Source organism: Serpula lacrymans (genome assembly GCF_000218685.1).
Source record: "Serpula lacrymans var. lacrymans S7.9 unplaced genomic scaffold SERLAscaffold_2, whole genome shotgun sequence".
NCBI classification, from domain to species: domain Eukaryota; kingdom Fungi; phylum Basidiomycota; class Agaricomycetes; order Boletales; family Serpulaceae; genus Serpula; species Serpula lacrymans.
Window position 1 is genome coordinate 203747 of NW_006763291.1, and position 14325 is coordinate 218071.

At 42.5% G+C, this 14325-nt stretch overlaps 3 protein-coding genes across 3 annotated transcripts; 1 reads left to right on the top strand and 2 right to left on the bottom strand.

Annotated features, from left to right (window-relative positions):
- Nucleotides 1–1316: 1316 nt before the first annotated feature.
- On the bottom strand, nt 1317–2159 carry SERLADRAFT_345442 (uncharacterized protein; the record flags this gene model as incomplete). Its single annotated transcript, XM_007313166.1, has 2 exons — nt 1317–1892; nt 1953–2159. Coding segments are annotated over 2 exons (783 nt in total), but the record flags the coding sequence as incomplete, so codon positions are not given.
- Nucleotides 2160–3886: 1727 nt separating this feature from the next.
- Nucleotides 3887–7822, bottom strand: SERLADRAFT_405164 (uncharacterized protein; the record flags this gene model as incomplete). The annotated part of the gene is made up of 16 exons (XM_007313167.1): nt 3887–3970; nt 4268–4415; nt 4893–4959; nt 5017–5062; nt 5246–5320; nt 5499–5531; nt 5793–5823; nt 5880–5952; nt 5994–6008; nt 6185–6226; nt 6763–6834; nt 6876–6944; nt 6969–7233; nt 7295–7555; nt 7610–7708; nt 7760–7822. 16 exons carry the CDS (start codon nt 7820–7822, stop codon nt 3887–3889), a joined length of 1443 nt encoding a protein of 480 aa, XP_007313229.1.
- Nucleotides 7823–10491: 2669 nt separating this feature from the next.
- Nucleotides 10492–12993, top strand: SERLADRAFT_365074 (uncharacterized protein; the record flags this gene model as incomplete). Its single annotated transcript, XM_007313168.1, has 11 exons — nt 10492–10632; nt 10681–10756; nt 10781–10910; nt 10970–11040; nt 11089–11210; nt 11258–11424; nt 11471–11576; nt 11626–11925; nt 12079–12375; nt 12428–12793; nt 12979–12993. 11 exons carry the CDS (start codon nt 10492–10494, stop codon nt 12991–12993), a joined length of 1791 nt encoding a protein of 596 aa, XP_007313230.1.
- Between the last annotated feature and the right edge of the window lie 1332 nt (nt 12994–14325).

Here is a 14325-nt window from a genome sequence, read left to right on the forward strand (position 1 = left end):
TTTTCCCGGGTAAATTGCCCTTCCTTATTTGGATTGGAAAACTACCCGATGGCTCTTTGCGTCATCCAAACAATGTCTTGTATAAAATCAATCCATTTGAAAAACTAAAAATAATTATGGGAGAAATATCTTGAAAAAAGTATTTTTGTTTTCAAGCTTTTTTTTCCAGATTTTTCTCATGTATATATTTGGCTATGCACCCAGTGCCAGTCAGGTGATCCTGCTTTTTAACAAGCTAAAATACTGCTAATTAGCCATGCTAATAAGCCACCTGTACCGCTACCATGTTTCTGGCCATTTGCTATCACCACTACTGGAACTATCACACTCCTGGCCAGATTTCTCAGCCTTGGTGTCACCTTTATCACCACAAATGGCTTCAGCTTCCTCTGCCAATACCACATGTAGCCCTTTGGCACTGAGGTCTATTTTGGACTCTAGGTCAAAGTCAGCATCCTCCGGCGCTTTGATACTTTCCCGCACATTATCTAACCAAGTGCTAGCCTGAGACTTGCTATCCTCAATCTCTTCATCTTCATCTTGGCATTCTGTTAACAGTAAGCTGTTCATTGTTTCATGGTGTCGCTTCACTACCTTTTGCTTAGGTGTAAGCAGGTGTGCATCAAGGTTGTAAAACTTGACTGTTGGCCGCTCTGGAGGTTTGGCCTACTTTTATGTGAACAAAAACAACAGTCAAAGGGTGCATAAATTGATCACTCACTGAGACATTATACATGTACCATTGTCGGATCTGTGTCATGTCCACCAAAGTGCATACATCCTGTTAATTTTGCAGTGGCATGTTCATTTGGGTAAATACAGACATAGTACGCTCTTCTGGCATTGAGCTTGGCCGAATGGAGAATATAATATTTTTACAGCCAGAGTCTGTATATCTGTAGATGAGCCTGGTTTTTGCGGATTCAAACTTGGACTTACTGCAAGAACACTCCCTTCGGGAATTCTTGTCAAGTGTGTCCACCATGATAGTGGTGATTGACCATCTTCAGGTAGGGCTTCAAAAGGGTACTGACCAGGAGCATAACATTCAAATTGTCAGAGAAAAGACTGCTGTGCTTCATGACCAGTTAATTTTTTCAGAACATTATTCTCCTTTGTCTTCCATTCGGCCTCAAGAAGACCTTTTAGAAACACAAGCACACGTGCAAAAACAGCATAGTTATGGATGGGTGGTCCTGAGGCCTCCAACATCAAAGTCTTTGCATGTTGTGTAGGAATCACTATAATAAGTGTGAGTGGATTCAAGTTCTTCTGGAAGATTCTGCTATGAACATAACCTAGAAAATACAAATTTGTTAGTATTCAATATTTAATTTGTTGTACTTACAAGGATTCAAGTAAAGAGCAGATATAGGAGCATCAGTGGGACCATCTGATAACATTCCATGAAATTGAGTATTGAATATGGCACAAATCTGACCAGATTTTTCCACCAAAAAGGGATTATTGTCATCATCAAATATTTGCTTTAGTGTGGCCCCAATTGTGAAGTAAAACAAGTAAATGTCTGAAAAGTCAATTCGCAATGACTCGAGGCAAGCAATTGCCTTTGCAATGGGAGTGACAACAAGTGTGTAACGATGTATTTGAAGTTCAAACTCCAAGGAGCGAGGGGAGCTGCTTTGGAGAAGGCCTGTAAGGTGTGATTTCTTTGCGGGAAACTTTACTTGCTTTGAGTTAATGATATGGCGCATTGCAGGGAGGCAGTGCTGCAATGATAATGCTGAAATACAAACTGTAGCAAAGCGGGTTTTCCCAATGCCCTCCAGACCACGAGCTATATTCAATGCTTTGCGAGCTTGTTTAAGAGAGTTATTAGCTGCATTTGACTTGTGGAAATAGGTAATAATTGAGCGAAGGCTTTTAACCACCTATATAGGAAAACAGATGAGAATAATTCTCTAATGCTCGGAGAAGAATCAAAAACTCACAGGCGAGAACATGTCCAGTTGTGTAATATCCTTGCAAAGAAGATTGAGATCGGGAATTTGAACCAGAGTTTTTATCTCTGTGCATAATAGCTGGCGAGCAACACAAGTATTCCCAGTGTTGTCAGATGTGACACCCGCAAAATGGTTTCGTCCAAGCAGGTCAATGGCCCTCAGTACAAGCTGTGCCAAGTACTTGCCAGTGTGAGATTCATCAGTGCATTCCTCCCCTTGGATAAGAAAGCTTCATCCTTCTGGTGTTGTAAAGTGAATAGTGTAAACCGCATCCTGTTGTTTTGCTGTTCCACCATCAAATGAAACTGTCAAGTTGAACTTTGATTTGAGAAAGTCAAGAGTAAGCTCTCGGACGTGTGCTGCTTCTTTGGGGATATGACTATCAGCAATGGTCGTGCTTGAAGCTGGCTGATAGGCTTTGTTTGCAATTGCATGCAAATCCTTCCATTCTTTGTAATCTGCAATTCGTGGGGGGGGAGACTTGCCGCACAGATAAGCTTGACAATAGCCAGGTCCATCCAAAGCCCCAGGATCTTTCGGCCTTCGCTTCCAAAATCCAGATCAATCACAGTAGGCTTGTTGGCTGTAGCATTGAGTAAAGGAATCTAGGCCAGCTCATGGCTATGATAAGAAACTTTGGGTGTCGGTTGGTCTCGGATCTGATCTTTGACACTGTTGAACAAGGAGTCAGCATTGTAGTGATTGGAGGTTGGGACATACTTGTTGTCATTCCAGTCATATTTGCAAGGACAAAGAAGGTATCCCATAAGGCTGTGAGCAAAACCTTGCCCATTTTTGTCAACTGTGTCGAGAGGAGAACATGAATACATTGTTGAAAAAAATTCCAATAACCCCAAAACCACAGCTGGTTTCATTTTCCCTGCATTATCCCCGCAAGCACCATCTGCCCCTTTTGTGAGCTTGATGACAAAGTTGAGCGTCAGAAGGGATGCAAGCTGGAAAGCAAATGACGTACCTGCTTATATATAGACAATAGTTTTTTGACCCTCACTGGTGTCTCAAGCAATTTTTGTTTGACAGATGGTACATAGAGTATGAACTCTTTGAATGTGTTGTAAAGGCAATTCTCGCTGTAGAGTAGGACATCAGTAGATATTCCAAGATAACTAAGGGAAAGAGCACACTCGTTAGTGTATTGCTAAGACCCTCCCAGTTATCACTAGTGCCATCATCATCTTTATCCCTGCAATCAGAGGCAGTGGCTATGTCAATCACAGAATCAAAGAAAGTAACTAGATGCCGAATACCGCGACCTTGAGCAACCCAAGAGTCCGTATCTCTGTAAAGATTAGGTGAGATGCAGGAAGTGTAGCTCAGATATATTGGCTTTACACTTTTTGTTTTTGACGCCCGTGTCTGAATTCTTCAAGCTGCTGTTTAAGGACCTCTAACCTGTATTTTGTCCCTGCATGCACAGTAGCAGAATCCATGTTTTGAGGGGGGGAAGATGCATCCATAGGTACTGCAGATGAAACAAGATATTCCCGACCTGGGATGGACTTTCAAGTTTTTAGGGAGAGAAAAAAAGATTGCCCTTAAGCATGTCGCACTTCTGTGTGACAATCATACAACACCAAATCTAACTTCAACATCAGATACTGAGTCTCTGCACCAGTTTCCCAGGCTGAAATTAGAAGGTTGATGGTCAACTAGCAAAAATTTTGTTCATAATTGATTATTGAGCCCAACCGTTAGGCAGGGTTGGGGGGCCACCCGCAACACAGCGTTAGACCCGTTGCAGGTTGAGGTCCAACCCATCAATCATAATATATTTATTGGCATCCGCTGGGTCAGCAGATACTTCCTGCTGATGGACAGGTTGGTGCTCAACCTTTGCTTTCATATATTATGTAAGTAACTGATCTGTGGAACCAAATTCAGGGAACTCTTTACCTCAAATGTTATTGGCCAATGAATAATAGATTGTAAAGTGCAATCAGATTTGAATCATTACCAGAAACATATTGACGTTTACCATCTGCCATCTACATTACAAGCATGAACACGGTCAACATGAGTATCAAAATCCAAAGTGAGCAGGTGTAAAGATCCTTCCTTTTAAGTGGAATGTTTACACACTTCTAATAGCAAGACCAGCGGGAACAACAAGATCACATAGCAGTACAGGTCTGAGCCATCAAAAGAGAGTCTTGCACAACCATAATCCACTGAGGAAACATCACAGTCTAAGATGGCCAGATGAACATGAAAAGTGTTATATCCCATTGATGCTCTCCTGGAAATGCGATATTGATACATATCCGCACTTGGATTATCCTTACGTCGACGAGATAATATTGTTGTTCAATCTTGCTAAAACCCGCCTGCAAAAACATATTCTTCTCCTGAATCTTCAAAAAGGCGGCATCACCACAGTCAAAGACATCATATTCATTGATCCTACTTGGATCTATTACTGAACTGATATTCCTGTGGGCAACATCATGAAATTTTTCCTGGAGGCACGGAGGGTTTTGCTGGAATTTCACCATCAAAAGCAGGCTGAAATTGATCAGTATGAGACTTTGCTTCGGGAAGGTAGAGAGATGATAAAGTAAATTCACCTCTTCAATTCCCTTTGATGGACACTGATTCAATGTCCTCAACAGCTTTTGCACAGGTAAACATGAAGGTCAAAAGAAAGACGGCTGGGACTTGGAGCCCAAATATGACCCAGAAGTCATAAATGAACAGTCCTCCATCTCCATTCTCTAGCGTTGGTTATGTAGGCTAGATAGCTTACTTTGGGATGAGTTTACTACTGTACTAAGATGGGTCACCTGTACTTCAGCTGAGAAGCTCCGAGATATCTGAGGGAGGAGGGCAAATTAGTCCATAATAATAGGAAATTGAGCATGATTATACCGAACCTTTGTAGAGCCTCACGAGAATATGTATGAAGCATACAATATGACAGAGGATGACCTCCAAATGATAGAGTTTTTGAGAGAGAATGGGGAATCTCTATTAGTAGCTGTTGTTCATTACATTACATTATTTTGATTTGGACATTTAGTGTATTGGCACTTACTATGAGCAAATCCCTGTAGAGCTGCCTCCAGATCTTTGAGAAACTTCTACAAGCAAGTGTATCAGCGTGATTTATCTATCACTGTGTTAAGGATGAAGCATTTAATCTAAAAAAGATATCTGAGAATGGAAGAAATGGAAAGCAGAATGGCTAAGAGAAGTAAACCAAGAAACATAGAAAGAAAAATGTAAAAAGCAAACTGAACCCATTCAGAATCAAAGAACCAAACCTCACGCCCGACTATACTAAATTTGCCCCATGCGACAGTCAAAGAAGCGTTCAAGGACATTGAGAACTGGTCCGCCTATGTGACCATAAGGGAAAATGATAATGAATAAATGTAGTAAAATGTGAGATGTACCCTGTTCAAGACTTGAGTTTCCTCGGAATCATGTTCTCTTGATGGGTGATGGGTGACAATTGATGCACCTGTGGTGATGGGCTGGCAACGAGGATGAATGACTGTGGGCGAACTCACTCACCGTCTGTGCGACCACCGAACGACTCTCCCCCACCTGCACAACCAATGTGCAACTCTCCTTCACCTGTAGGACCGTCTCCCAATTCTCTTCCGCCTATGCAACGACCAAATGGCTCTCTTCGGTGAGCATTATGTTGTTGGTGGACTCGGGGGTAGTGGGACACAATAAACTACTCAACGGCAGTGAAAATAGCGTAAATAGGTGGGAATGCGAGCTTGCCTTTGACTCACAGACATACTTGCAGGCACATGGGTAGGCGTCAAAATAAGATAATGAGATGAGATAAAGACTTACCCCACAATTAAATGACGGCGTGTATTGACTACTGTAAGAGGGCAATGATGATACAGCGAAGAGTGAGTAAAGGACAGAAGGAAAGACCGGCCCGTGGGTAATGTGACTCCAAATTTGGACGTTCTCTGCGTGGCCACTGCAGTCACCGGGAGTTTTTGATCTGAACACGGGGATTGCCAAAGTCACGCCACACTTACTCACTGTCAACGTTGCACACTAGTGATTGGGATGATTATTGCGATAATAGACATCGCGGACAGGATTTGATGATAGAACCCACCAGGAAAACCAGAGCGAATAATCTGATATGCTTGTGCATATACAGGGAAAATGTGAATGTGTGTACCATGAGTAAGCATAGATTGAGGAGACAGTGAGCAAAAAAAACATACCAAAATATAGGAGTCCAACACAATAGGAGTGTGGGACATGGTCTGGAAAATTCAGATATGCAATTGCCCATCAGTTTCACATCTGCAAGAAAACAAGATCATTCAGTAGGAGTGTAAATGCACCTTAGCACAACCAAATCACTTCCAAGGGCAACATTGATAAAACATGGCAAAGAAGAGAACCTGACCTTGGTGTGGGTATCTTCATGTTCAATTTGAGTGCTATGTATTGATGGTTATTCTGAATAACTTTCAAGATTTTAGCAAGTATGTCATCACAACAAAGGTACATGCGGGATTCATGTGGATTCTAAATCCTCAAGCATTCTCAGGCATCAAAAGGGAAGGTTAGGGGAGGTCTGCTCAACTGCACTCCCTACTAGTAACATGGCAGTACAAGCGCAATTTCAAGATGCCCATAATCGGATTCTCAATCATGCAAGGAGTCATGTGTGAGAAGAGAAGAGCTGCCTTACTGCCAAATCCCTGCCGGGTCACCACAAATTCAGGGTCACCTATTCCTTTTCAGTGTACCATATTCTGAATATTACATTGTGTTAGAATATACTCTGACATACCAATACCCCATAGGATAATACCTCTGATTTGTAAGCCAGCCCAGTATGCAGCAGCTATTCTGTGTAAGACATCTGTGGTTGCATGTCATGTTTAAGATCCTACATTGTATAACCTTGGCCATATAGCTCAATTGGTAGAGCAGCTGGCATGTATCCAGAAGGTTCCAGGTTCAATCCCTGGTCTGGTCAATATCCAATTTTATCACATTGTACGGGGACTAAGGCATTCGAAGGCAGGAAGCCGTTGAGGCTCTGCTGATCGTGATATTGCGTGGATGCATATCCCTGCTGAGAGTGCTGAGAATCATAGCATTGCTGAGGGTCAACATAATGCCAGAACTCAGTTGGTTGGAGGGAGTCAATGTGATGATCAAACTCAACATGGCATTTTACAGATTTGAGCTGGCTGTGTGCTCCAGCGCATTGCTGATCTTGCACATACTTGTTTTTATCCCAAGACGCAATCATGCTCTGAAAACACTTATAAGCATGCCTTTGGAAAATACAAAGATAACGGTAGTTGAGGACTTACACCAGGTGAAGTGTCCATCACGTTGGACTGAAAATCATCATTGAAAAAGCACCCACACTCTGATAACAAAGCTTGGTCAAAATCTTTGCGACGCATAAAAGGTTGCTGGAATTTGAGGGAGTGATGCATTGGTGAGACTTCAAACTGTTGATTATTGAGGCAGGGACTGAGACCCAAAGCCTGCTGGTTCTTGACACTTTGAAGCCAGTCAGATTCCTGCCTGGTGTCTTGATGTAAGTAATGCTGTTGACCCGGGAGTCCCTAGTACAATTCAGTATCTTGTTGATTCTCTGTACCACGGTAGAAATCACAAACCTGCTTCCCTTCAACGCCTCCGCAGAAGCTAGACTCTTGCTTAAAACGGGTACTTTGCCATTCCATGGCTTCCCTACGCCGCCGCTTGGGTTTGACAGACTTGAACCATATTGTATTACTTAACCTACCCAGACCCCCAGTGGCACTTACAGTATGATCCATATCCGAGTCAACCATTGTCACGTCCAACTCCGAGTCCTGCTGGTAATCCATAGTAAAGTCCATAGTATAAGTCGCACCGTGGATGCAAATTGTCAACAATGCTGCATGTAAGTAGCTGAGGCTCGCCGTGGTCGCCAAAAGGTTGTGACAAGACTTGGATGGCTTGACTTGGCAGAATTGCCTTTGGGTGATCCGTCTTGACAGTGCCAGCAGATTCAAGTGGGATTTTAAGAACATTGGCAGCACGATGACCAAAAGCTTGGGGATTGCAACTTACACAGAGATATTCCCCTGAGTTATGCAACATCGTTGTGAAGCATGATTTAGCCAACAGTCGTCAAAGTGGAATTACATCTAAGATTACATCATGAATCAATTAAAAGCGCACAGCGCTTGGCAATTACTTTACAACTGGCATGGTTGAGGTCCAACCTGCATGACAGCAAGTCGCTGTCACCAATCCGAGGCGGGAATGCTTCTCCACCAGTATTTGTTGTTCCAAGTTGGCAAATCCCACCAAACTGCCGGGGTATGGGTCCAACCTTGCCAACAGCAACAATATTGCTTCACTACTGACATTGGATTGTAGGATCTGTGAGAGCCCATCAATGTTGAAGGGGTTAAAGTCGTACGTTTCTGTATAAAAAGAAGAAGTTAAACACTATCTAAATATCAAACTATTGTTGCCGCACTCGCTCGCACCTTATCACATTACTATGATAGCTGATATGCACGTGAATAACTCACTGGCAGATGATTTGGACCACTCCGCCCGTGTACAACCTCCAAATTCAACCTCTAGCAACAACAACACACATTCTCACAGTGAGTTTTGCACCGAACCTGCATGCCAACAGGCCACCTGGTTTCAATTGTAAGTTTGTTCAATCTATCCAAAATTCAGACGCCAAAACTGACCAACATCAAGTTCAGGCCAGTTGAAAAGATAGGATTTTGGATAATCTTCCCTCTGGTACTATGTAAAACTTCCCTCTGAGAACATTCTTTAACTCTCAAATTGCTTCTTACATACAGAATACAAAAAACTTTTAGCTTCAAAAGTTGCAATGTTGACGGACAACGAGGCATTGTGTGATGAGAACAACAGATTATTGGAGGCAATAGCCCGCTTGCGCACAAACACAAGTTTACTGAGATCTCAGCGCAAGAGGTGGGAGCATAGATGGGCGGATGAAGCTTGTCAATGTGAACTCTATAGGTGACATGTACCTGGGGAGGACTTGGTGCACTGTATTGAGGGATCACAGGTCAATGTCTCACGAATTTCTGGTCCTTTCTGGATGACAGTGTACTGATTTAAGTTGGTGCATTTATTTTGCTTTTTTTCTGACTTCCTTACATTTCATTGAAGCTGATTCTACCACTGCCATTCTGTAGGTATCAGCGCTTTAACCAGCAATTATTATGAAGGGCTTACCACTCCATTTTCTTTTCCTCTACATCTTTGCTATGTTATTATGCAGCAAACTTTGTGACCGTACATCCACCTGTCAACAAGGACTCAGTAAAAATTGACATTCTTGCAAGCTATACAAAGAATTGCAGGCTCATGCAGTAGAAAAACGCGAGGAAAAACTTGAAAAGTTGAGGGCAAGGTTTACTGCGCTTAATAGATTGCGCAACACCTCCGCACCGTTATATCACACAAATACTGCCTTGTTGTGAGTAATTGCCGACATAAATTAATCTCTTAGCACCAAGTGATAATGTTTGCAGGGTCTCGGACAGGTTCGGCCATGGAGCTCTTGACTCAACATGTATCTCCACTTCTCTTCCTCCAACCTTCTTGTCATCATCCATGGTTGGGTTTCCTGATTCTACAGCATCCATATCACATCCTCATCGAGAAACATTTATACAGGATTCTGGGAGTGATCAGTCCACCAGACTCCCTGATCTATACTGTGATAATATTCCTGAAGGACCTGCACCGATAGACGTTCCCGCAGAGCCTTCCACAATTTCTAAAGTGCTGCTGTTTATTAGGGACAGAATAAGGACTTCCATAAACAAATTTGGCCTTGGTCATCAATATGCAAGCTGCCCCTCATATGATCCTGAAGACAAGATTAGCCCTCAAGATCTTTGGCAAGTAAGATATAGGGATCCCACAATGACCGGGGATACCACGGCATTGCAATCTAATCACTCATCCCACCCAGCTCCCTGGCCCTTTACTAATATGTCTATACATTGTATCATGAAGTGGATGATCACCGGCTCCCATCAAAAATCTGAGAGGGAGGTGACACAACTTGTCCAAGACATTATCTTGGCCCCGGACTTCAATATTAAGGACTTGCATAGCTTCAATGCCCGTCACGCAAACCAGGTTTTTGATCAGTCTGATTCTCCCAGTAATGACCCTTTCACATATGATGGTTGGAAAGAGAGTGAAGTAAACATTTGTATTCCTACTAGGACGATGGATGCAAACGGAAATGGTAAAGTTTTCTCTATTCCTCACTTCAGATACTGCCCTATTACCTTGGGTCCTTCAATCGGTCCTTTCCGAGGTCTCTGCAAAGGGGCTTCATCTGTTTTCTTTCAAACAGTTTTGGGTTCCTCCCTCTGGTGGCCCTGAGAAGTGCATGTGCAACGAACTCTACACCTCTGATGCCTGGCTTGAAGCTTAGGAAAAGCTAAGCAGACAACCACCCGAACCCGGATGCAAGTTGGAAAGGGTCATCACAGCCCTAATGTTCTGGTCGGACTCCACAAGTCTTGCATCATTTGGGAATGCCCAGGCACCTATTTACATGTATCTTGGCAACCTATCACAATACGCTCGCGGGAGGCTCACTTCCAGAGCATGTCAGCGTATTGCGTACATACCAACAGTAAGTTTATTTCGCTTATTCCACAATTCTGGTGTTAAAATCCAGTAGCTGCCAGATAGCATCCAAAAGTTCTTATCAATAGTCGTTCAGCAAACGCAAAAGTCTACCGCTCTTATCACCCATTGTTGTTGAGAGCTTATACATGAAGTCTGGAGGCTGCTTCTCGATTCCAATTTTATGCACCCGTACAAGCACGGCATAATTATCAAGTGTTTTGACGGGATCTTCAGGAGATTCTATCCACAAATTTTTACCTACTCCGCAGACTACCCTGAAAAGTGAGTGCCAGTGCTTTGTGGACCCTCTTGTAGTTTGTTTACATATCATATGTACATAGGGTTATGCTCGCTGCAATCCAAGATATGGGAAAATGCCCATGTCCTTGCTGTTTGGTCCAGCTATCTAATTGTGATCAATCAGGCCTAGTTCACAATTTTCAAGCCTGACTTTTGCAAGCTTGTGTTTATGTTGCAGGAAAGGTGTCGCTCACTAGAGATTTTATCTACAAACAAGGTGTACCAGTCAACGGGAAAGCGGTCCAAGATTTATTACAGTCTGAATCTCTGGTGCCGACCATAGTATGTTTGTTCAGAACTCTGTTCACAAGTCTCCAAAAACATTTTAGAATGTGTTTGCAGAGAGGCTGACTCCTTTTGGTTTTGATTCTTTTCAGATCTCCGTGGTGGACTTAATGCACGAGTTTGAGCTTGGTGTATGGAAGTCAACCTTCACCCATCTCATCTGTCTTCTCTTTTCCATCAGTCACTCAGCCGTTGCTGATTTAGATGCAAGGTTTGTAAGCAAAATATATTTTGTAATTTATCTGACTTCCTTATAGGTATCGTCAAATTCTTCCCTTTGGCCAAGGAAACATTTGCGCATTCGTTACGAATATATCTGAGATGAGAAAATTAGCAGCAAGGAACTTTGAGGATATACTGCAGGTATAGTTTTTCTATTTGTTCCGAGACATGCTTACTTATTGACCTGTAGTACTTTATGCCGGCTTTCAAAGGCTTATTTCCCCCAGAGCACGATAAAATAGTACAAACCCTCCTTTTCCGACTGTCTGAATGGCATGCACTTTCCAAGTTACATATTCGCACAAAATCTACTCTGGAATTACTAGACACGGCGCTTAAAGCCCTTTGCAAGCAAGCCCGCCAATTTCAGGACATTACATGTTCAGCTTTCAAGACAATGGAATTACCACGTGAAAAGGCTGCTTGTCTTCGGAGGCTGAAAGACAAACCCACTCTGAGTAAGGCAGAAGGGACCGGTACCCGTAATAGGGTATTCAATCTGGGTACTTACAAGTTTCATGCACTCGCAGACTACGTGCACACAATTTGCCTCTTTGGTTGCATGGACTCATATACCACACAAATAGCTGAGTTTACATCCCCTAAAAAACCTAATTAAACCACAATAATACTTCTGTAATAGGTTGAATTAGCACATCGCTTGGTTAAGCACTTTTATAGGCGTACCAACAAAACGCAAGTCATAAAGCAGCTTTTGATCCAAGAGCTGCGCCTCAGGAGGATGATGCGTAATGAGCCGGAACCTACCTTACACCCTCACCATCAAGCTCCCGAAGACACCCACAATAATGAAGGTGTTGAAAGGCTGGAACAAGGGTCCAACATCCAGGTGCACCATCACATATTGTCATATTGTCATAACCCCTTGGATCTCCACTCATTCCTTGGGAAGTTCCCTGTGGACAACCCTGCAATAATGGTACAAAATTCTGACGATAGTATAATCCATTGCACTGACTGTGAATTTACAGTCATTCATTCCTCAATTAAAAAGCCACTTACTAGGATGTGTCATGAATCTCGAATATGATGGAGACAAAACTGACTTCACGCCCCTGCAGCGGAATGATCTTCAAATAGTCAATAATCATATATATTTGATGCAGCTTTTTCAAGTAAACTATGTTACATATAATGTCAAGCGCGATAGAGACTCACTCAACCCTCACATTGGTTGCAATGTCATGGTGAAGTCTCACAAGAAAAACGCATCCCACCCCTTTTGGTACGCTAGGGTTCTTGGAGTGTTCCATACTCAAGATCTCCATGTTGGACCAAACACCATCAACTCCTCCGTTCAATACATGGAATTTTTATGGGTACGTTGGTATGCTAAGGTGACTGGTCACAGATTGGGTTTCAAGGTTGCTCAGTTACCCAAGATTGGTTTTGTAGATTCGGGGGATAAGGTCTCTCAATTTGGCTTCTTGGACCCTTTGCTGGTTATTTGCAGTTGTAACCTCATCCCCGCCTTCCATGATGAACAAACCTCTGCCTTATTGAGGCCAGGCCCATCTGCTAGCCATGCTCCTGGTGAGTCCGATGATTAGAGCGCATATTATGTTAACATGTAAGTTTTTCCTTCCCTGTTGACTGTTTATATTGGCTTACCAAGAGCAGTTTTGTTGATTGCAACATGTTCATGAGATTCTGTGGGGGTGGCATTAGCCATATGGCTTGCTCGCAATTGGTCTTGAGCAAAGATATAGTCGACAAGGCATCTGACAAGGAGGAGGATGTGACGGTGCACAGTAGAAGACCTTAGAGGGAGTGTATAGCTGGAGTTTACAGATCAATTCAGGCAGACCAACCAACCACCAGTGGGGCAAGGTCAGCAGAGAAAAGGCTGGCATTTGATGGGGTCCAGGTGATGGAGGACAAAGACGAGGTTGACCCCGAAGAGGAGGATATGGACATCAATGCCGTGGAAATGGACTTTGATGATGGGGAGTTTGATGACAACAACAAGGACAAGCCTGATATATTTGACAATTTTGATGACTTATGATGCAGTATCTTCATTTCAACACCTCTTTCGCTTTACATTACAGATCCCCCATGCCAGTATATCACTCAGTAACTTGGAACTATTTCATAGTGGCTTCTCACTATCTTGTTCATGTGAAACATGGACATTGATAATTAGGATGCTATATAGTACATGTACTTGGAACCAACCTGTAGACTTTTGCTCTCAGAAAGCTTGACACTAATATTGAAATATCACTGTACTGTGTGTGATTGCTGAATCCACTGAGTTGGATATCGTAGTCATGGCACCAAATTTATTACTAAGTTTACCTTGTAATTACAAATGGCTAGAAAGCCAAGTCAAATCAGATACTATACTTACCAAGAAGTTGTAAGGTGTCGCATTTTTTATCCCTAGCAAATCGAGCTTGGAGCACCCGCGGACCATTATGGGTGCAAATATCATAAGCTCAAAAAATTACGAAGACTTCATCATGCCATTGTCGACATCTGACATATATTAGGTGTTAGAGATACCATTTATTGCAAGTGCAAAACAATTGATGGCTTTGCTATATAGTTTGAAAGAACTCACATTGTTAAATCTCTATTGATAGGCTTATTGTGGACTCAGCATATTGTGATATAATTACTGCACAGTCATAAATATTGACGTGAATTGAACTGCACTGATAAAGAGTTGTAGACAACTGACATTAGTTGACCATTGTGGATATGAATATCATGAACTAAAAAAGTCATGTTAACCTTGTCACGTTATTGCAGATGTCCCACCCTTGTTGAGCTTATTGGAGGGAGTTATCGTAAGCTCAAAAATTTGAACGTCATTGCAATATAGTTGAAAGGAACTTACACTAATGGTTCTTCATGGATGCGC